The 24,770-nt window shown below is 40.9% G+C and overlaps 1 protein-coding gene across 5 annotated transcripts in view; it reads right to left on the bottom strand.

Moving 5' to 3' along the window:
* The window catches only part of LOC105691228 (cholecystokinin receptor-like), a 43,496-nt gene extending 22,446 nt beyond the window's left edge, over positions 1-21,050 (bottom strand). The window contains exons 1-3 of one of the 5 annotated variants that reach the window (XM_048656307.1): positions 20,860-21,050; positions 20,291-20,749; positions 6,935-7,736 (exon numbers count right to left, since the gene is read on the bottom strand). In XM_048656307.1, coding sequence (XP_048512264.1) covers positions 6,935-7,279 — 345 coding nt within the window. In that variant the 5' untranslated portion in view covers positions 7,280-7,736; positions 20,291-20,749; positions 20,860-21,050. Of the gene's footprint in view, positions 1-6,934; positions 7,737-14,414; positions 14,584-15,295; positions 16,174-19,876; positions 20,198-20,290; positions 20,750-20,859 lie in introns of those variants that run through there. The other 4 variants (XM_048656306.1, XM_048656308.1, XM_048656305.1 and 1 more) reach the window with 4 other exon arrangements.
* Positions 21,051-24,770: the final 3,720 nt, after the last annotated feature.

The raw sequence follows: 24,770 nt of genomic DNA, 5'->3' as shown, positions 1-24,770 counted from the left end.
AGACGTGTCCAAGTGCAAAACGCGGCTACGCGTACCTCGCTTCCGAATTTTGCAAAAATTGCCCTCTCCGTCAGACGTGTGGCTGTATTTCCTGTATTTTTATTGTTTTCAAATTGAATTTATTCAACGGTCCCGAAGCACCGTCTTCCCGAATTTATTTTCCACGATACGTACCCCAATTTTTTTCACACCCCACTTACGTTCCATTCGTTCGTTCGAGGACGCGGACCCCAATACGAATTGAAATGAACAGTGACAGCGTACATTGCGCAACGATGAATTTTGGACTTCGTCATTTCGCTAAACTTTAATCCGTTTTTTCATTTTTCTTTTTTTTTTCCAAGCTTCACGCGCGTCTGCAGGCGCGTTTCAGCGCGAACCATATTTCGTTTTCAACGCTGTTATACCTGTACTCATAATTTCGGTGAAATACTTGCTTTATATTAATAGCATTAAATCCCGTTTGTTAATCGAGGCACGTCGTCTTACGTGTATTATAACCGGGGGCAGACTATGAGTGAAGCGAGCAATTAGTTGGCAACGGTTCACCGTGCGTTTGTGTGCGAGCGGCGTATAAGAAGACAGGTATACAAAAGTCGGTAATCTCGCGGTTTAGCTTGGAAATATGGTCCTCCTCGAATAAGAACACCTTACCGCCGGTGTAAATCATTCGTTTCCTAACGCACAAATCCCGCGCGCGCCTTTTGCCTCCGCGAAATATTTAACGCTACGGTGCGGCGCGTACGCGAGATACAACCGCCCTTTTCTCAGGTGATTCTTTATTCATACCCCCCCGCCTCTTTCGTCTCATCATCGACGATCTTCGAGCGTTTCTTCCATCGTGATTTCCGACAACGGATAAAACCGTGTCCCTCGAGGTCCGGTGAATAAAGAAAAGTCAAACCGACGAAAATAGAAGAGAGAGGATCACGCGACGAACCGCCCGCGAGACGTCTGTCGAGGAGACGAGGACTTTGATATTTCCACCCTCGGGATTGAAAAACCGAAAAATTGTTCGCCGCGAGATGTAGATTGATCATGCGAGTGCGCTTCGTCCCCGAGGTTTTACTATTTTCTATCTTCCGAAACGAGGGCGGATAAACTTCCGACTTGTTGCTTCTGCTTCCTGCAGCACATACATTGTGCACGTATTACGTAAACCTATAGCGAACAAGTGCGGCGGTTATAGTTGGTCGGATTTACGAGGGTTTGATATAATCCGGAAATTGTTGAATGTTATAAACTATAGCGGATAAAATGGCCCGTGAATAATAACATCGCAATATAATGGAGAAAACGAATGCCTCGTACATCGCTAATTGTAACAATGAATTTATGGATAATCGATAGTCGTGAAACGAAGAATGAAAAAACCACAAATTAATAATTCATCGGTAGAATGTTGACGTAACAATTTTCGCGTCGATATAATTAACGCGCCGATCGGTGAAGTCCTATGAAACTTCTTACTCTCTATTACGTCTATGCATACACCTACGTGTTTATTCATCCGAAATTGAAGGCAACTCGTTCGGAATATCAAATATCTCGAGATCACGAGTTAGTGGATGCAGAGTACCGGGGACGGATGGATCTACCTTCGTGTTTGTGTGCATACAAGGTACCGTCGTCTGTAAATAGCTAAACCCAGCGCGTGTGTGCCACCGGTAAGTACACACGTAGGTATCGCTACGTAGATATACCCTGCCATAAATTATGCGCGAGATTCGTAAAACATGAGAGAACATTTCTTTCACATTTGCAGGGTTTCCAGAAACGAGGGGAAGGGGAGGGGGGGGATGCGAAATGTCTGGGGGTCGTCTGCGAGCTCAATGTCCCGAGTCCTGTAGCTTAAGTTTCGGGATAAGCGAGGGGAATAAACAACGTGTGTATCGTCAAGGAAAGCAACCGAACGGAAACAGGTCTTCATTACTGGTGCGGAAACGGAAACGGGTTTCTTCATTCTCACTTTGTTTCCCGATGTCGATTTCTCTCGAGTATCCGAGAAATCTTTTTAACCCGAATTCAATCGGAATTCAAATTTTCACTTCATCTAACCGATAATCATAGGTGAAAAATTTACGGCATCAACAGCGTCCATCTTCTATAATTTTCTGTCCATTTTATTTCATCTTTCGATCCTCTCGGCAAAGATATTAGTCAAAATAAACGAGAGGTAGGATTTAAAAATTCATACGCATGGTAGATGTGTACGAGAAGCTTTGCGGCAATATCGGAAATATATTCCCAACGGTCTGAAAAGTGAAGAGTAACTTTTATATATTTCCAAGTTTTTTTTTTTTTTTTTCTCCTCTATTTCATTTCATATCATTTTATCCTATTTTCTTTCCTCTCCAAAAGTAAATACATACATTGCCGCACGACGACGGTGGTAGAAAAAGTTTCTGAATAAATCAAATCACGGCTATTACGGAGAAATTATCGATCGACGGCTGCAGCGATACACGTTTTACAGGACAACTATAATATGTCTCGGAATTTAAGGCGATCCTGCGACTCGCTGTATATCTATTATTTTTTCGCCTCTCTCTCTTCGATTGATAAGAATTTCAATCAAATCGGGTAGGCGTGAGAACCTGATACGTGGGGCTAATTTACCTCGCATATATTTCGGTAGCAACGCGCGACGCAACCCCCTTTTCCACTTCACTTCGCGATTCGATCGACCAATAAAAAATACGTCTTTTTAGTCGTTATATTATTACAAACATATTTTTTTTCAAATCTTGCGTACTTTCCTTTTTTGGGATCTTTTTCGTTATTTCGAGGAACATCCGAGACGCAGACGACAGGTGGGGGGTTTCCGAGGTCTTCGGAGTAACGAAAAAGATTCCCCTTTTTTTTTCTATCCACTTCGAAACTGATTGTGAGCTCGAGCAAAGTCGTGGTATAATCGAGCCGGCAGTTATAGCATTATTTTTCGTCAAGCGGTTGGAATACTGAAAAAAATGGATCGCGGGGTACGACACCAATCTCTCGACATTTTCAAAATTGGAAAATAAAGTACATTATACGGCAGTATTCTACACTTTATATCTTATATTTCACACGTGTATGTATTGCCTATGTACCGAAATGGTTGAATTAATTTTTCTTTCCCTCTCTTCACTCTGTACATATTTTCTATATCAGGTATTACATACGTGTGTATGTACTCGACTGTATTGTATAAAGTGAAACGTTTCACACGCGCCATTTTCGATGCTTTTGATACGTATACCTACTTACACATAAATAAAAAAAAAAAAAAGCCGAAAAAACTTGAAAAAAAAAATAAATAAATAAAAAAGACGAAAAAAAACTAATAAAGTATGAAGAAAAACTGTTGCGAATTACGCCCAGTATTCTTGTGGGAGTAAGTAATGCTCGGTAGTAAAATAAATATCCCTAAGAAACAAGAGAGCTCGAGAAAACTGAGAAACTTAAGACACGAGTCTGGTAGCAATTTTTAACTCGGGAAAATATCGTTCCGCACTTTTTCCATCTCATACATACAGTTATACCCTAAACGCACAGGTATAGAAAAAAAAATCGTCACCTGTCGTTCCGTTTTTTTTTTTCTGCTTTTTTGAAATATGCATTGTTTTCCGAACGACACAACGGTCGACTCGAATCTGGTTCGATCCAATTTGAAAATCCAATTATTTCCCGCACACCCCTGAAACTCGAAGACTACCCGGCAGTTAACAGCTTGGAATTTCCGGACCTTCGGCAACTACCACCTAGCACTGCGTTCGTATAACAGTCGCTGGAAACACTATAATGCTCTGCGGTACAGTGTGTAAGGCATAAATCAGACAAAGTTTGGCCGTAGTAGCTATAGAGTAAAGTCCCGTTGCGGAATCAAGCGCGCTGGAGAATTGGCAGACTTTAGTGCGCGCGGTGTATACGGCACGAGCGAAACTGTTGCCTCTTTGCCGGCTAAAACTTCCGAGAACGATAACTTATCATCGTATCCTCTGGGATGCTGCGGCATCAGGAAGCCGAAGATGTTTATCGCGCACGCGAAATAAAGGTATCTAAAATCTTTTGAACCCGCGCCCTTCAAATTTCGATTCCGCCCGAGCCGAACCGTGATAAATTGAAGCTGAATACGTTCTCTTAGTTTTTTCCCCAGATCAAGTACTGCATCACCGCGGTGTGTATGGAGGCGTTTTCGTACATACGTGCGAGAATATATACATGCATATATGAAGGTGGGTTGGAAGAAATTTTTTTTTTTTATTTTCTTAGCATGGGGGCAGAATTTATACCTTATAAAAAACAAAAAAATTTTCAAATGTGGAAGAAACTTTTTACTTGATATTTGGTGGTGGCCCACTCGCTCTTAGAAATAAATATTTAATCAAGTGAGGTACTTCCACCTAATGATTACTCGATCGATCGCATGAATAGATGATTTTGGCTTTCAGATTTGTATTCCTGAGCTGATTATATGTGAGATTACCCTTCAAAAGCCAAAAAAAAAATCGATTTTTGGGCCGAAAGTAAAGTAGTTTGAAAATTGATTGTATTACACTTTTCTGACGTATTTTGACCTCAGGAATCCGAATCTGAAAGAAAAATTGACCTATCTCTAAAATTGACCGAGTTATCGCCAATTTTCAGCTTTTGGGGGTCAAAAATAAAAAATTCATTTTTTAGTCTATATTAATGTAATTTGAGCTCAGGAATCCGAATCCGGAAGAAAAATTGATCTATCTGCAAGAATGATCGAATTATCGCCATTTTTAGGCATTTTATGGCATAAATTTGAGGATATCTCGAAGGGAAAAAATCGTAGCTCAATTTTCTCAACGGATTCGTGTTCCTGAGGTCAAAATACATGAGAAAAGTGCCATACGATCAATTTAAAAAAATAAAAATTTTCGGCCAAAATTTGAAAAAATCGTAAGGGGTACCCCTTGGAAAAATCTCAAATTTTGACCAAAAATTTTTATTTTTTAAAATTGATCGTATGGCACTTTTCTTACGTATTTTGACCTCAGGAACACGAATCCGTTGAGAAAATTGAGCTACGATTTTTTCCCTTCAAGATATCCTCAAATTTATGCCAAAAAATGCCTAAAAATGGCGATAATTCGATCATTTTTGAAGATAGATTAATTTTTCTTTTGGATTCGGATTCCTGAGCTCAAATTACAGTAAGATAGATTAAAAAATAAATTTTTTATTTTTGACCCCCAAAAGCTGAAAATTGGCGATAACTCGGTCAATTGTAAAAATAGATCAATTTTTCTTTCAGATTCGGATTCCTGAGCTCAAAATACGTAAGAAAAGTGTAATACAATCAATTTTCAAACTACTTTACTTTTGGCCCAAAAATCGATTTTTTATTTGCTCAAAAATCGATTTTTTTTTAGTTTTTCAAGAGCAATCTCACGTATAATTAGCTCAGGAATACAAATCTGAAAGCCAAAATCATCCACTTATGCAATCGATCGAGTAATCATAAAATATTTGCTGTTGGGAGTAAAAAAATTAAGACATATCGAGTGGTTTTTGTCGTAGACTTACTTTGATTCTTTGCAATCCATCTATGGGTCGAAATATTCGAATATCTCGGTCTACAGTGGAGCCCGAGCTTTGCTGGAGTCAGGTAGCCACGGGCGCGGGGTTTATTGTGTTGCGTCACCTCTGCTCAGCCCCGAAGGTGACGGTCTCACAACAAAGCTCTACGCTGCTACGCGCCAAGAAAATTGTTCTGCTGGAAGTACCCCACTTGATTGATTTATTCGAAAAACGAGTGGGCTACCTCGAAATATCAAGTAAAAAATTTTTTTCACATTGAAAAAATTTGCTTTTTTCATAAGGTACAAATTCTGCCCCCATGCTAATAAAATAAAAAAAAATAATTTTCTTCCACCCACCCTAGCACATATGTATCGCGTACATAGGTATGTATATAAAGCAATCGTTTGGCAAAAAGGGCAAATTGGAAAGCAGCGATCGTATTTGGAACGGTAATTGGATTCCTGCGGAAAACTAATGGCCGAGATGAACTCCCCGAGAGAAACAAGAGAAACTCCCGAGCCTCCGATATCTGTGTACGTACATACAGGCTCCTATGTGCCTATCCATGTATCCCAAAAATAGTTACATTATAGAATCCGCAATATTAATTCGGAAGACATATAATTCCGCATGCAGTTTCAATTTCCTCGCGCCTCCATGGTCCGCCGGTAATACGAATAGAATAAAAAATACCGTGAACGTGTAACGTGTATCATTTGGAAAGCGAATTTCCACGGGGTGTTCGCTACCGTCAAACGTACCAATTCATCTTACGTCAGCCATGTAAACCGCCATTCGTCTCTTGATAATCCGCAAGACGGGAGAAGAGAGAACGGGGGCAGTGAAATTAAAGCGAGATGGATACAGCTAAAGAGAGGATATGATCGTTATAGTTTCCCTCCGCGCGTTCACGGTCCCGCACCGCGTGTTTCCGACAGGTAATCCTCTCGCGTATCCTTGCGGTGTACGCATTCGGTACATGCACCCTTCAGATGCGTACAGGCAGCGGGAAAACATACGTATGATCGAGCGATCTCGGAGTATAAATTTAACGCGGCAAACCCTCACCGACCAACTTTGACCGTTGATGGTACGCAAGAACAAACTATGCGGATGTACTATACATATTGCACCGCTAGTTCAATTTTCACCTCCTGAAGTTATACCCACACACACACGCACACACCTTGCCTATGCAAGTGTACGAGTACAAAGCTGGCTTTACCGTCCCCTTAAATAATCCTCCGTTCCGATTAATAACAAAGTTTCGATTAAACTTTCAATTAGAGGAAGCGTAGTAGACGTTTTACGTTAATCATTTCTATTTTAATTTTCTTCGGAACAGTTGAACATTAGTTTGAATTTTACGACGTATCGATGAATATGCAGTGGCACTTACCAGGTTCAGCAGATAAACGTTTGTGACCGTCCTCATCCTCTTGTTTTTAGCCAGGGTGACGACGACGAGCAAATTTCCTATGACGGCGAGGACAAATATCGTCGCGTATAAAGGGACGATCAATCCTTCGAGCAAATCACCACCTGCCGACCCGGTGGCGGTGCCACCTCCGGCAACCTCTCCGTTTACATTGGCCGCCGAAGTGTTGAAGTTCGAAGTTGAAGTAACCGTTGAAAGTTGCGGATGAATCGTGGACGAAAGTTGACTGAGGCTTTGTTGCCCCAGAGCAATTCCCCGGACAATCGATACCCCGATATCGGAGTTTGAAAACTCGGGCGACGACATCGCGACGTGTTTAATCGATGGGTCGATAAATAGACGTAGATATTGACGGGTATAGTCACTTCATTAAGTCCGGAATAGACCGGGAAAAATCGATAGGGGGGGGCAAAAAAAAATGGTAAAAAAAAAATTATGAAACCTCTCCGCGGTGGAGAATAGAAGTTTCGGCCCGTGTCGCGTTGTTTTCGCAAACAAAATACACGTACGTACAACTGCACTGATCGTTGGAAAAAAATTTTCGTCAAGTAGAATGAATGGAGAAAATAGAAAAACCAACCTCAGACTACTGCGTATAGAAATTTAAAAGTTATACATGACGTTCGGCCCCAGTTTTCTTCAAAGCGATTCTGACACCCCCTCGAACGTTGACACAGCTGTGCGACACCGGCTGCTGTTACTTCTTCGCTCCGCACATTTCATGGCGAAGAAAAATATTCGGCGTCATCTTTCGTACGAAAAACTGGAAAAATTAAAACAAACGAATTAGAGAAAATGTTCAAGTTGAAGCAAAGTAGGATCGCGTCGTACATCAAGGTTTTTTTTAATCATCCCCAACTTCGAACAGGCATAGATTTCCGAAGAAGTAGGACGAACGATTTTTCAGGCGCTTCCGCAGAAAATTAACAAAATAACCGCACGGATTTCGCTTACATGTAAAAACCCATACATACGCCATGAGGTGGATTAATAACGGGATTGTAGGCTGCTCAGCAATTAGATTAAATGAGATTAAATTAAATTCGCCTGAGGCTGTCTGCCGTTGGTCGCGGTCTGGTGGGACACGAAAAGTCCCCTAAGCTTGGACCATTTAATGGGCAATCGCAACGTACATTCCCCGAATGAAAAGTTAAGACTCAGGTATCAAAGGGGCGCGTGAAAAAAATAGAAAAACAGACCGAATATCCAAAGATCGTTTGGCCCGCTGCTCAGGTGTTACGAATCATCGGAAATATCGAGGTGTTCGAACGGGATTTCTATTTTTTTTTTTCAGCTCTCCGCAAGATGTACGGAAACGGAGTCGACAACTCAACAAGTTGCGGAGCGCAACCGGAAGAGAAGACGACAGCGGCAGCTCGAAAGTAATAAAGAGAAAAAGGAACGAGTATAACGCGGAAAGCAAACACGGTATAAATTAAATTTGAATTTAACGAAGCTGATTGTTTTTTGAAGATTACTCGAAGATCAGGAAAGCAGGTACATACACGGTACGGGTCTCGAAAACACGAGGATATCTCGAGTTCGCGTACTCAGAGATCTTCCTTCGCTTGTTAATTAAGACGCAGCAAGAAACGCAGAACGCCGCCGGGTAGATTTTCCGTTTCTCTCCGACGATCATTCTCTCTCTCTCTTTCGTCCCTTTTGGTTTTACGGTCCCTCAGGTGGCGGGAAGCGCGTTCCATTTTCAAGGAAACTTAAATAGAAAGTCACGAGCATCGAGTGTAACGGAGTGCGAGGGATATTTGTCTCGTCGTTCGTTCTCGGACGAATGAGAATTAAAATTTTCGAAGAATAAACCGCATTATTGCAGATAATAGCAATGAGATCAGCCGCGTCACAAACGTGACGAGAACGTTCTGTAATGGAAATGGCGTTTCGTTGTACGGCGGATAGGGTGTGGGAGAGAGGGGACAAAAAGGAAATTAAAAAATTAGATATCAACCTTACGCCCCCGGGAGAATTTCTCGTAACGAGTTAAATTACATGGTATTAGAATTTCAGGGAATCCAATTGTTTCCCACCTACACCTGCGGAAACTCCGGTCATCACTATACGTTACACCCGGCTACACGTCGTCTAATTTGGCTCGTTATTTCTCGTAACAATTCGAACGAGAGAAACACGGAATACGAGAAAGAGGAAAAGTAAAACGAAGCGAAAATCGCTTCGGTTTGTTCTCCAACTGCGAATAAATGACATGTGTGAAATTTGGCAAAAAAAAAAAAACAAAATTGAAGGAGGATAATTGGAATATGGACGATATTTTTATGGTAAAAAGAAGAGAACACACATCGAGTGATGAGCGAAAAAAAAAAACGAAACGATCAAAACCAAAGAATCGCAACGTCGAACCCCGAATCAGCTTCAAAGCGAAGTAATTTTTGAGATTCGAAGCAAAAAGTGTAATTGCAAGAGGAGATATTTTCCGTACCTATTGGGTATTTAAGTCTGCGCGTATCTCGCCCATAGACTCCATAAAAATAAGAGGGTCGCTCAACTCTGTTGGTGGGTACAAGTGCTCGGGCGTTGCGTAATGACTCTCGTTTGCGACATTTTGACGAAGACTAATTACTATAATTCTGAATGTAGGTACACGCGTATATTCGAGCTGATGCGAGTCGGAGCCTCCGACAAAATAACACGCGCAAAGGTTGGGACGAGTCTGAAAAAATTCGTTTCGTATTCTGGTATACGGTGTTCAAAAGTTCGATGTACCTGAGCTTGAAAGTTGAAAGAACGAAACCAAACAACTTCATTAATATCGCAGCGGAGCAATTATTCCGAACGGGCGAATCGGGAAATTGAAGAAAAAATGTGTAGAACGAATGAGAATGAAAAAGAAGAAAAAAAAGAAAAATAGAAAGAATTGTTCAGTCATAAGATAGTTGAAATGGCCCCGAGGTTCGATCGGCTGTGAATGGAATTCTTTTTGAAAATGGAAGGAAAATCCGGAAATTACAGTTTTCCGTATCACCGCGGGCTATTATGGTTCGTTCTAGGATAGAATTCGTTCTGTTTCTCTCGTTTACACTCGGTTGACGTCCAGGTCAATCGGAGGGGTCAATTCGAGTTAGCCTCAGGAGGATCCCGGCAAACTTTCGCACGATTCTGACCACCGCCTATGGTGGGGTCCCATAGGATTATGCCGCACGTATCACGATTAAGCGGATTTTGATGAAGGTTTTTTTGAATTTCTCGTCCGAATCGCCCGCTGCAACACAGCTGTTGCCAAATTCTACCTACCGTATCTTTTCCACCGTCGTAATTTTCTTTTTAACACTCGAAGCGATCTCTTTCCGATATTTCTTTTCACTTCGTATCCACCGCTCTTCATTTTTCATCTAAGCCGACTGTTATCTCCGTCTCCGTGATCGTAATTTTGTTTTTCTTAATTTTCTGCCTTCCCACATTTTGTCATTCCTCGCGATATTGGTTGCCGAATACTTTTTTTCGTCCGGATGTAGAGCTTTTTTATTCGGGACCCGAAAAATTCCACGCACAGAGGTTTTCATAATTTTCGATGTATGCTATACGTCGTTGCACAATCAGCTCCATCCGATTCGTGAGAAAAATCTTATCCGCGGATATCGATGTTTAGAATATGAGATCTCGAAGCCGTAAGATTATCGGAGGACGCGGTTGCGGAGATGTCCGAATTAATCCTCATCGGAGTGAAACAAAAACTTATCGAGACTCGATAAGTACCCTCGCGGTCCTTATAATTATCGCACGCGGATTTTTTGATTGTTAGTTTTACCATTTCTTTCTCGTTTCATTCTGTACGAACGCGCGTAGTCCCGGGGCTGGCTCTGCAGTTTCTTTCGTCGTACCAATCAGTCTATAATTCCGCGTGGGATTTAGCAAAAGAAAAGGACTCGTCACGAGATCATTGGCGGAATAACGAGCTCGTGCGATCCGGCGATAAAAATATAAAAAGGAGTAAACGTAACCCGACGATTACCGGTTCGTAGTATACGACAGAACAGGAGCCATCGAGGGGGGTCGTATATCTACTCAGCAATTTCACATAGTGCATCGCGATAGGATATTGTTGAAGAGGTGTCCGAATCTGACACGGATCCGCTCCGCCGATCAGTTTATGTCGTCTGCAGCGGTTCTCTGAAACTTTCGCGTCTAAGGTAACGAACAAGGAATGAAATATACAGCAATCCATCTAAGGTATCTTCGAATGGAGGAAAAAAAATTCTAAAAATACGAACATTTCTCATCCTTGGAATGCCGAAACGTCGCGTCTCGCGTCACTCCGATACAATTATGTTTCGAAAAGAACTTCGGGATTCCGCGAACACCAAGGGAAAGTACATCGCGTCTATTACCGATCGCCTCCCGAACAATGGTGGAAAAACCATCGCGATGAGTGATACCGTCAATTTTTGAGCAAGGAGACACGAGCCCGCGGACAGTGATCATTTTGTATAGGAGATATTAATCAACTATTTTTATGCTTTTTTTGGGGTTTGATTAATGGCCGGGCAAGCTATTGCATTTTTCAATTTTTATATTAATTAACAGGATTATTTTTGCAGCACCTGCTCGCTAATTATCACCTGATTCAAAGCCATTCGTTAATCGAGTCTCGATGCAGGGTGGATCGATACAGGGGTTCCTACACAACGATATACACAGAATATAAGGATTTTCTTATTTTTTGATTTAAAGGTCAGTTGGTTTTGTTAAATCACACAACCCGTTCCACGTTATCGTTGAACAATGTCTATGCGAGGTAGTCGGCAAGACGAAGAACACATAAGAGGAAAACTTTACTTCATCGCTCTCAGATAATATTGAAGAGAAAACATTTCACTTCAGCGCTCACCAAAAACACCCCTAAGATTACGAACGAAACTCGTTCGGCGGAAATTGACTCTGTTGACTTCCGAAAATTATTCGACGCGATAGCAACGATTACGCAAAAATTTTTAATTAGTTGCGATAATAATTTATAACCCAATCGTTCCGTGTTCGGAAATTACCCACGCATTTGGTATTAAATTGTTATTAATCATTATAATAACGTATATATTATGATATGGGTAATTACGAGGTGATTAAAATTTCACTACTCTCAGCGTAGATCATCATGGTTTGTTTGACTCAATTGATCATTGCGATTTATGATAAATCCATTGCGACATTGAAAATTTGAAAAGAAAACAAATTCGACAGATATTCCATAATACAAACCCGATGGGTAAATTTATTTATGAAGCTCGCAGCTGATTCTATAACGCCGAAATAATTTATTGATTTATTATTATGAAATTCCAGTGATTTTCATTTGATAATAATGAATTGCGGTTTTAGTCCGATACACAAACATGAGAATATAAAACGAAACAATAAGCGACAGTGCAGGAATTCAAATTATAGGGTGGTAGCGAAATGGGGAAAGGAATAGCAGAAGGGGATAAATAATTATACAGCGGCCCGTGATATGCCAATAATCCTTTCCAAATTATTCTAAATTAAACTCATAAATTAAAACAATTTCTGGCTTCTGTCAACCCGAATTGTAAGCTTCCAGATTTATAAAAGATTCGAACTTTGTTCACCTCGCAATTTCTATATTGCTTCGAAAGCTGCTCGAACTTTTTTAATATTTACCGAGAAAATTATCGTCACTATTGTACGTGAATAAATGCATTCGAAAACAATGTGATGCTCAATGCACGGGAATCTTCTACATTTTCAAATACTGCACATACGCATCACAGTGGTAGACGATTGCCGATCGTAAAACGCGAAATATCTCATCGCCCTCGGTAGTTTTTCGCGTTCGCGTGCCGATTCCGTTTTATTTTTCATCGTATTATTTCCACACACCTGTTTTATTTCGGTTCGCATTTCTCTTCTCTTTTTTTTTTTTTTTTTCATTCGTCCTCTTTGTTCTTCTCGTCTTTTTTCCCCCATTTTACTTAACTTTTTTTCTACCTTTTTTGTTTCATTTCGAGATTGCAGGGAGCGAAAGAAACTACCTTCCAGCTGCTAATTCTATATCTGATTGGATTATTTGTCCGTACACGGCGACCATTTTCTAGTCTGTAGCTTTGTTAAAGTCTGCGAGTAAATTATCGACCTCTTGAGCGTCTCTAATTTACGAATTATTTTCGATGCGTGTACGTGGATTTACCTTATACGCCGAGGCACGGGTACGTACCTACTTTCGGAGAACACATACGCCATAAACATTTTTACCTAACCGTATAAATCGTTTCTCGCGTCGTTCATGACCCAGATTTACCCACCGGCACATATACCAATACAGCGCTGCGCATTGGTAATTTATACGCATACATGAGCAGACGAATTGAAAACCTGGAAAATATCACGTTCTCTTGGATTACCTTCTATCGTCTGCAGCAGCGAGTACCGAGAATTTAAATAGCTTCGAAGTTATAATCGAAAATCCTTATATCGCCATATTAATACTCCCATGTAAGACGTACATTATCGCACATACCATCAGGAGCCGAGAAAACGAACTACGTAAACCGTAGAGAAGAATAAAAAAAAAATACAATCTCAAATTTCGAACAACTTCGACTCGGATGTTTTTTCTTCTTTTTTTCTCTTTTTTATTCACCTTCGAAAATCGATCAAAGATTCGCACAGATACGTGTTGAAACAAAAAGGAAAAAAAAAAAAAAAAAAGGTTACGCCCTTCTGGTCGGCGACCTTCGCGATGTACATGCGATATGGCATGTGCGCAAATCTAAATTTTCGTTGAAAATCGCGCCTCTTGATAAAGCTCATAGATACAAGGCGCATTCCATGCCCATAGATCAAGCAAAGAACAATCGCACAACCAGGAGGGGGTTAAAGAACCGTTTCGTTCCTCACCGTTGTACAGTTTACGAAGCGTATAATAGTAACGAAATCTGGGGAGTGATTAATAGAGAGAACGGTGGAACGACTCAGATTGGCGCGCCCAACTTTTCGCTCTCTCTCTATTTCCTTTGTTTTTTTCTCCCTTTTTTCGTGCCGCACCTTATACGCGCGGGGTACGAAAGGTACGTAGATACGGTACACGTAACGGAATAACGGGAAAAGCGCGGAAAAAAGCTTATAAAACGAGGAAAAAAATAAAAACCCCGATATCGCGTAGGACGTATACGAACACGAGGATATCGCGGTAACTCTCGGGAGAATTTTTGTCCGACGTAAAAGACTGCACGCATTATATCCGCACGAGAGTATGTAATCGGCAGAAAACGAGACAATAAGCGAGGGAATAATTGTAATTTTTCTATCGTCGTCTGCGTAACGAGGGTTAAAAAATTTTAGGAGACGAAATTTCGACACCGCGTTCGGTGGTTTTGCTAGGAACCGTGCGTACGAGCCGCAGTAGTGAAGATCGGGATGCGACCCGCCTTTGCCATAACCATACGCCATTACTCACCGTGCGGGCTGACCTGACGCTGACTCTCACTACTTGCGAACGCCCAGCCTCGGAACGAACACCGCGTGAAACCTCACTTGATTTAATTGCGAGTGGAAAACTTTTATGCGATTCAAGCGACTGACGCCGGACAGAACGCACATCGGTCACTTCACCGTTTGGTTGAGAACTGTATAATGGACAGAAAAATAAATGAAAATATATCAAAACTATATGTATGATGAAATTGCGGATTTTTGAGAGCGTCGCTGGAGACGAGGTATGGCGTATGGACGTTGGATTTTTTTTCTTCGGTATTACAGCGGGACAAAGGAGTCCGTGAGAACCCCGCGTGTTATCTTATCGCGCTTACGATTTAATCAATTCGTTTGAAGAAAAAAATTTTCTTCGGTAAAAATCGAAGAAGAAAAACTATACTCTATACGTTGTCACGTTATACGTGCAGTAAACCACTACGAAAAGTAGGGAACGACGGTGGGTGAAATCGACGATCTGCTTCGATCGAACGACTACGTGTTTCGAAGTTGGGTACACGTTATGGAGACGGTTTACGGCAACGGTTACATAGCGCAAACAGAGTAGATACAGTAGAGGAGGACGGAATTACGGGGCATGAAAAACTGAGGCATGAGTAAAAGAAAACAGAAAAGTCATATTCCATTCGAAGCCATCAGCTAACTTTCCATACACGCGTAATCCTTTTCTCGAGAGATTAGGAGTTGTACTCATATGTATTTTTAGAATTTATTACTAAGGATACCCGAGTTACACCGGAGTAATCGTATTCTGATTCGAGAGAAGGAGAGGAAAGAGATAGAAAAATATTATTGAAAGGAAGATGTAAATAATATAAGTATACGAATAATAATGGTCATACTCACGAAGAACTGGACGAGTTGTCTGGAACATATTTCACTGATTTTCACGCGTAAGTTGTTTGTTATTTATACATCGAGGTAAACAGAAGGGATAATAATTATGCGAGGATTTATTTATAGCCGAAGAAATCCCTTGTCGGTAATCTACCTCGAGTGGGAAATGAAATTTCAATATAAAGGAAGAATTACTTTTTGCTGCGAAATTATGCGAGGAATTTCCATTATTTGCACCGTTCTCATTTTGAGATGAGTTCGCGAGGGATTTAATTTCACGGAACAATTTATCCTATATCGGGATCCGAAAGCGTAAGGAGCCGTTTGTTTACTTAGTTATTTTATTGCGGCAAGAAACGAGAATTCCATCGAGGAAAAGATATCGGATTTTCCCAGTTCGACTTAACGGCTAATTAAACTCCTATACTGTATCGCGATTATTTTATCACAACGTCTACGCGACGATGTGATTCTCCGTCAACGATAAAATTACTTTTCCCACGTTTTAATTAGGCGTGAAAAATTCTTACCGCGTTTAAACGCGGGCAAAAAAATAAGCCCGTCGTATCGGGACCACGAAAGTCGCGCATCTCGAACTTGGCGAATTTATGCGGTGCGTCGAGTTTCGCGCACAAATTTCGACTCCCGTTTTTTATTTAATTTTATTCAACCGGATTTATTGGGCGCAAGATTTATTCAATCGTTTATTCATCGTGCAGTTTTCGATTCCATTCATGGGTATCAGCGGGAGAAATTTCGCGGCGACGCTATCCCGACAATTCTGTAGCGGCAACTGAGGCGCAGCGACGCGACGCGTCGACCGGCGTCGGCACGCTGCGGAATAACCACCTCGCACTCATTCATCCCTCTATACCGATGAACTGGTCCTCAAACCGCCGGAGCCCTTCGAATGAGGTTTCTTCGGAACGCATACGTGTGCGTAGAGGTGTGTATATCTGCTCGGTGGTACCTACGTACCTACGTCCCGCGTCGCCGGCGTCGCGACGCCCGATAAGATAAGGAAAATAAGAAAGCGCCCCGGCCGTGTCACTGTCTACGGAGAGACGGTTATGGGTACCTGTCCCATCGAGTCCGGGGCAAATTTCCGAACCGTTGACCGCTCGCCAAAATCACCCTTCGAGAAACATTCTGATTCCGACCCCGCCGAGTTACTTTTATTTATTTTTTCCGTCCCGTACCGTCCCGTCGGCGTATCGCGTATCTCAGTATTATTTGTTTCGTTTCCTTCACATTAATTTTTCGATACGGATACGGGGGTACCACGGATAAAATACGGAACGACGAGCTCGGTTAAATATTATATTACAAGTGGATCCCAACTAGTTGGTACAATTCCGAAAACAAAAGAGGCTTTTCGAGTCTGTTTTTGACATAATTCAAAAGTGTGCTCCCAACTGGGGCATCTGCGGTATAATGTTATGATGATGATCTATAAGCCAAACTTAAATTCCGATGACAAGTTCTCTCTGATGTACACCTACGAATATTCAATTGTCGGTGGAGTTTATGGTACAACTGCGAATGATTGACGTAATTAATTATACCTCGATTCTACGATATCACGTAACGTTGGCGATCATTGGACAAATTTATTACGATCGTATACCCGCCGGACGATTGAAACAAGTTTGAAGAAAATTTACACGGAAAAAAGGTGTAATTAAAAAAAACGTTACCCGAGAAACTTCAACTCCATATTTGATAACCTTTCAAGTTATATGCTTCATCGAAAAGTTACACCGGATCAAAGTATAATTTTAGTATATTTATAATTAGATCGGGACTCCGCTGTCTTTTTCTGGTTCCCCATACTCTTACGATGATCCCCTCTCTCTCTCTCTTCTTTCCCGGTATCTTCCTCTCTCTCTTGATCTTTTCTTCTCGAAGTTATCCTCGAACTTTGTTAAAGTGCGGACAACCACCCCATACCTGGCTTTCGTATCGATGAGCCGGTAGCAAACGACATGCGCCGAAGTTCCGCCAAGCCGTGGCCGGGACACCTGATTCGCAACAGGTTCGCATAAAGGCAAACCTACCAAGTCTTGCAAATATTCCAAGAATTGAGGAAAATTACCTTATTTCCCGTCAAACCGCTACAGGCTATCCTATCTGCTAAATTCTCGGTAATATCCCCGACTCTATACTCGAACAACTGAGGGATATTTTTCCAATTTCAAATCTATTCAGCGATAAGAAGAACTAGAGTCAAAATATGAGTACGGCTGCCTTTTATTCAGCTGATGAACATGTATATATGTATTAGTTCTGCATATATGTATGGTACGTACGTACAGTTCGTATACTCAACTTCACGTTCTCACATATTTATAGCTACCGAGGAAAGCCAACGAAAATGAGGGGATGAGACGAATATCCAACAAACACACACGAGTTACGCGTAGCTATTGCGAGTCTAGTTTACGCATAGCCGTGTACATAAGTGTAATACATGAGTACATAAGTAAGACGTATAGAGAGATGTAGCTTCACCCTCGAATGGATATTTACATATAAGGGGTGTCCAATTTCAAGATGACGTATAAAACTATATAGATAAAAATCACGGTGCTCCGACGTGCCTTTCGGACGATAAAAACTAATCTCAATTGTTTTATTCTCCTTGTATTTTCCGTTTTTGTTTTTCCTCGCATACGTTACAAGACGAGAGAGAGAAATCCCATCCCTTGGGGCAAAAAAAAAAACAAAAAAAAACACGTTATCGTCCGGAATAAGTGTAACGTTAACGTGAACAGGAAGAGCGAAATCCTTAAATGATCATTCATACGCGTACGCGTGTGCGTAAAGTATCCAAGAGATAGCCGCGTTGAGGTTGTTGAAAAAAAAAAAAAAAAACAGAGAAAAGTAGCGACTCGAACGCGAAAGCACGCTGCGAAGAAAAACGTTATGTTATAGTAAAAACGACATGGGGCATCCCTGTTGATCGCGGAGTAGGTATCTGAGCCCTCTTAAGCCACCCGACCCTCGGGAACCGGTGGATACGGGGGGGGGGCAAAAGAGCTCCGCGTTGAAGGTGGAGGAAAATGGTCATGCAGACGTCGCTCGTTTCAATGTATTAAACGTTAATGCCCGCCCCCTACTCCTCCGCGGCACACCGTACCTGTGCGTACGTACCTCTAATTTGCACTAGTTATACGCGTTATCATTAGCGGTTATAATTCAAGATGCCCACCAAGCTGTAGTTAACGCATTTTTTATACAGGAGCACGTACGAACGTGCGTATAGGTATACCTGATTCCAGACGACCCATATCGGCGAACCTTGTACACCCTTTATACCGAAACTTCTACTCCGTGAAGGGACCGCCGAACGATATACATTCAGTTTAAATGTATTCCGTTAATCCCCGAAAGCCTGCCAGTTTAATCCTTCGAAACTCGTACCCCGTGTCTCCCGCATGATTTTTTGCGATCCCCCTTTGCCTTTATAAAAGGACCCGCGATGTATGTTAACCTGCTCGAACCTATACGCGCAGATAAGTATACCCTGCGTATCCGTACGAATTATTGATTGAAATAATTAATTAGGTGCAGGGCAACGGAATTATTTTATTTAACGTTAACTCGGACACCTCCGGACAGCCATTAAAGAAATTTTTGAACCGCGTATTCGGTAGAAGTTGTTTGCTTTTATGCCGCCTAATGATTCTGAGATATTTGAACAAAGGTCGCTTTGATCTGAAGATAATCGATCTGCATATTCGTAAACGCGTTCCGATGAAAATTACTAAAACTCTTTCATCTGCGATATTTCTTTCCCAACAAAAGCCCGGATTTCTACTTATTTCTGTAAAAGCTCTTGGAAGCTGAAAAAGAAGGGAAAATAAATTGTAGTAAAAGTGAAAAAAGGAAGGGGAGAAAAAATTGTAAGAAAGAACGATGAGCTTATTTCAGAAATTGGCCTGACCTTGGTCACAAAATGAACAGAGAGAGGAGAAGAAAAAATTAAAACGCTTTGAGATAGCTGAAACGAAAAAGTAAGTATATATAGGTATGTACAACGAATAGTAGTCGAGTGATTATTTTTTCTCACAAATTCTAAATGAATGAAAATGTATAGTATACGTAATCGTCACAGCTGCGATAGTGCAATTTTGCAAAAATACGACGATTACTTTTTCACGGTATTCCCAAACTTAAAAATAGATTCCAGTATCGGAGATAAATAAAAGAATGAGCGAAAACAAACATTTACCTGCAATGAAAACGATCTGTTTCTATTTGATTTCCAAATTGGCATCCAACGTACCGATGCTATTCGGAGCGCGATTGATCTTATTGGAAATAAAAATATTGTATCGACGCAAAAATTGCAGAGAATGAATTCAAAAATACAGTTTTCGAAAACCCTGCGGGCAAACATGCATGCGAAAATCAATTCAAAAGTGATCAGTCGTTCGCGAAAATCTCATGGAATACATATGTACACGCACGTACGTTTGCCTTCATTCATCTAAAACAGGTGGATCGGATCGTAGAGAAGAAAACAAAAATCTAAGAAAATTTGCATCGGGAATCAGAAGACCTTGTTAAGCCGATGGAAGATCTTACCTCGGATCGCCATAATTCTTCGAACTCTTTTGAGTAGGTGACCTCGTTAGATAATCCGGAAATTGGAACGGAACGTGAAGAGACGTAGAGATTCGTAACAAGAAGTGAATTTTCCAACACGGTGTGCGAGATCCCGGTTTACATTCCGTTCGTATACTGCAAACGTATAATGGCGGATACGTTTGTCCCACCGTAATGTATCCGTACTGATCTAATTAAATCGCAGGACATAGGTATGTACGTAACCAGAGCCACGATATTCATCGTACTCACGTCTGTACAGTGATCAGTTTTTCCCGAAGTAAAAGTTGTGCGAATTTGAATTGGTTCGCTACGATCCGATAGCAAATGGCAACTGTCCAGCGAACGTAATGACTCCGTTGTACATGTAACATAGTTGTTGTGACTACGTACCCGTACGATCGATCGAAGGTCTGTTCAGGTACTGAAGAGAAAATCGTCCAAAAGTCGGTAGCGGTGGGGGAAGTGTGACCCGTAAATTGTCGAGTATTATCCGATCGTTGGGGATTACTGGTGTTTGGGAATTCAACTCATATGTTCCCGTAGACCCATCGGAATTCTTATAGTATGTTTTTCATCATCTCTTCGTTTCTTCATATTCAATATTTTTTTTTTTGTTCGTTTGCAAGATCGTGCTTGGGCTGAGATTGATCTGATATCTTTATACAGATATATTGCTGGTCGAAATTCCAAGTTATTTCTTCCTCGTATTCGACCGAGGCTCGCAAAGAATGTAGGAAAAAGGCGAGGGAAAAGGACCGTCCCAAAGTGTAAACTTATTTCTTCGTCTTCCCACGCGCTGTAACCCCTCGGTAGGTATATATTGGAAGGCCTCGATGTCGTTACGGGAACCTGGTGGAAAAAAAAAAAATGTATAGGGAAAAGAAAAAAAAAACGTATAGATTCGACAAAGCTCTGACTGAAATCGTTACCACTTCTAGGATAATGTATATATATCTAACCTTATTCCGTAGATCGTATAGTCCCATACGAGAAAATAGGTCAGAGACTGTGTCAAATTATACCGGAGAAGTTCGGCTCTCTCTTTCTGTCTCTCCCTCTTTTCGAGCTTCACAGTCAGGGGCCAATGCCAAGTAATTTGAAATCTCGACTGAATATTCAATGAGATCTAATCTCGCGCAGGGGGAGCCAGAAACTAAAAACCTGAGCTCAGGGTTAGACGCGGTTTTTGATAGCGAGATAGCGCATGTAGTTGGCAGACTGTAGACAGATAACAGCTGTTTCCATACACGTACGCGAATATAATATGTATGTAAACGTTGAACAGAAATCCGAACGTTTCCAAATTTACTTTCGAGTACTTACGCATAATTAATATATCATTACCAGGCTCCGTCACATTCCATCGAATTATAAAGGGTTTTAAATTTCACTTCCGGACGATTGTTGTCCTTCTAATGTCGTTCAATTATTTATCCAACGGAGTAAATAATTAAGGTCCTCTTCCTCGAGAACGGTTCACTCTCAGTACATGGATATGCTATACGTATATACTCGAATTCACAATTCAGCTTTATCGACGATGGAGTGAGAAATTCTCCCGATTCTTTTCACCCCACTTTTTTACCCCATTTCTCAGATTATTCAGGATTTTCGCCCTTATTTATATCACTTTCCATCTCGTTATGATGCTAATCTTACAAAGTTCAAAGTACCGAAATCTTGGGGGTGCAGAGATCAATTATTGATCATATCCATGTCACGTATACACGCGTACACATCATATATTCATACCTATCATTCATCTGTCACATGCAATAAACATGAAACGTATACGAGTTGAAATCCCTTTTAAAAAATATTATTTGCCCTCAAACTTTTCTACCTAGTCAAGCGTACGTATAACGAAAATTTTTCGTATAGGTACTCCATGTTTGCGGTTTTACCACTAATGATATATATATATCGATGATTGATTTATTTTATCGATTTGTTCTCGTTTTTTTTTCTCTTCATTCTTTTACTGCCGATCTCAACCGAGTTTATTGATCGAAAAAAGGTAAAACTCGAAAAAAAAGGAGAGTAGAAAAAAAAAAGAAAAAAAAAGTTAAACCACTATAGCAGCAGGAGTAGCACATGCCGCGACAGACACGTAGCGCCGGTTCAGCCTCATCGAACGTATAAATCACGGACCATATATAAAAATATCCCAGAGAGTTCCAGACTCTAGTCCGCTGTAAAAAGGCTGCTCAATTTTTGAGAGCGGTAAGGAATTTCTGTTTCTGATCGCCAGACTAGAATAGAATTTCGCTGATCCCGGGGAATTTTCGAATTGAGCCATTCTGTTATACGAAAAGATGTGAAAAGAAAGAACAAAAAGAATGAGCCAAAAAAAAAAAAAAAGAATATATATATCAGAAGGAAGGAAGGAAAAAAAGACACACCTCGTAGATAAACTAGAGAGAGGAATCCATACCGCAAGCATTTAGTACCAACAAAACCTATGATGGGACATTCCGTGACCATGCAACCTTTCAGAGACCGAACGCTCTGAAATATATATATTCCACGTTTATTTTACACTATCTGCTGTGCAGCTATAGAGTAATGTTCTCCAGAACTGGAGTGTAGATATTATTATTGTTGTTTCCGTTATTATTATCATTATGTTACAGTTGGTTTACGAGTCAATTGTAAAGTATAATTAAATTTCACGTGAGCTTGTACATAAATTGTACAAATAAATTAGCCGTATTTGTACACTATAGTGTTGTATTAATTCTCTCAAATTATTGTTGTGTAATATCACAAATTAAGTTCCAATTAAACTTGAGCTGCTGGCGGAAAAATTCAAATAATAGTTTTACGGAGAAAGGAAGAATAATATTTTAAAATGATTACAGTTAGTAATAATATGAAATTTTTCGTTGGATGGGAAAAATAATTTTAAAACAATAATGTAAAATTGTCTTCTGTCACAACTACTTCGAACGAGCATCAAAAAGTGGTTGATACGAGTATACATGGGTACAGTATATACTTACCCAGTATACTAGCAGCTATTAAATGTTCTGCAGGGTAGAAAAAAGTTTTCTTCTCGAAAAAGTAATTATCCCGCACATATCCCTGGGCTATTTTCGCTCCGCCATCTTGCCTAAGCGGGAAGGGATTCGTAATGGTGACCAATCTCGGTTGACCGCACCACGGTAGACGTTCGTAAATTAGAAAAGATAAAAAACAAAATCAAAAAGGGAATAAAAAGAACGAATTGAAAAAAAAAAAAACGAAACAAAATGAGTGAGAAAATCATGGGACGGTACGAAAGAAAAATAATAACAAGATAGATAAAAAGAGAGTGGAAGAAAAAAGAGGTAAATAGTTAAAAAGAAGAAGTTGATTTAACGAGGGTCCTGGTACACGAGAGATAAAGTGTCCCGTGACCCAGACTCGTCATTCAATTTTCCGCCGCGTGATGTATCACACATTTATAGATGTAATTTATATAATATGTAATTTTCCACAAAGATATAGTCGGCTCTGAGTTGCTGGGGTGAAACAAAACTAGATTGGAATCCGGCAGATGCGATTATACTCGCCGTTCGTTGACCCGCTCATTTTTCGGAACAAATGGTGCAGCAATTTCGCTCTGACACTTTATTATCTGAATCATCACGCGTTTTCTGGCAAGAATATTAAATTCGTAAGATTTTTTTCATCGATATAAAAGGTATTTATTTCCGTTAAAAATAATATTCAAATATTCGCGTATTCGAGTACCCAGGCAACCCCCTATCCCTCAAACGAATTCCTGTTTGGTACGATGAATATTACTCGTTTTCTCCACCCCTGGAGCTTTTGATAGATTTTTATTCGGTGAAAATAACGTCTCCGTGTTCTTTCCGAAAGGGTGGTCTACTTTTAACGAAGATTATTTTATTGAAAAAGAAAAAATTTTCCCGAATAATTATAGCGATTATTCATCGACAGCGGCGCAGGAATGGCCGAAGCTTTTCGTTTCAAGCGTCAGAGCGACCCGGACGATTATTTGGACGAAGAAAACCCCGCTGATGTTGGCGTGAAATTTTACCCCGATCGGAATCAGGGATCGCGAAAGGGAACCGCTGATCCTTTTACTCAACTGCAAAGTAGCCCGGAATTAGCCTGCAGGAATTTTTCCTCCGATTGTCCTAAGAAAGGAGACGCCGGTCTCGCGCGGGCTGCATTAAACGACCAACTGGATGCCGTCGTCGCCCACGAATCGACGGCAGGGGGCCGCGAAGAACTTGGCGAGATAACGTCCTCGAGTAAAAGGGAGGAGTCGCTGTCACCGCAAAAGGTTCCTTCAGCTCTAAAACCCTCTTCAACTATACCCGTAGCAATTGCTGTCCTATCCACTCCTTTTTTCTTCCATTGTCCGATGATACACCATATCCTGTACAGATCGCGTTTGTAACACCCGGGGAAAGCGATTATTTACACGGGGAGGTCGAATACGAAGACGAAGACGAACTTATCATAGTGCCTCCCGGAATTCAAGGTACACGATTGTCCTCGCAGAGCTTACACGATTCGGCGAAACAATGTCGGATGTTTTTGGGAAAATTTCTGTCCAAACTATTTTTAATCTTTGATCGCGTTAGGGCGTAGGAGTTTACTGAGGAATTTTAATCAAATTCGAACAGCCGTGCGCAGCGAATACCGTGAACACACGATCCATAGCAGGGATACAATATGTACGCCTCTTGTGACCGTCATGTGGATTACGATACGTTTGATACCCATCGACTCGTTGAGAGCGTTGGGGGACGTGACTTGATTTGGCGTACTACTCGCACTCGAATGCCATTAGCTGAAATCATCAACGAAATACGACACTCTCTCTGATTCAAAGGCGCAATTTTCGAAAGTTGAT

The sequence above is a fragment of the Athalia rosae genome, chromosome 5 (genome assembly GCF_917208135.1).
Source record: "Athalia rosae chromosome 5, iyAthRosa1.1, whole genome shotgun sequence".
Taxonomy (NCBI): Eukaryota; Metazoa; Arthropoda; class Insecta; order Hymenoptera; family Athaliidae; genus Athalia; species Athalia rosae.
The sequence above is the reverse complement of the archived record's forward strand: the minus strand, read 5'-3'. Positions and strand labels throughout refer to the sequence as shown.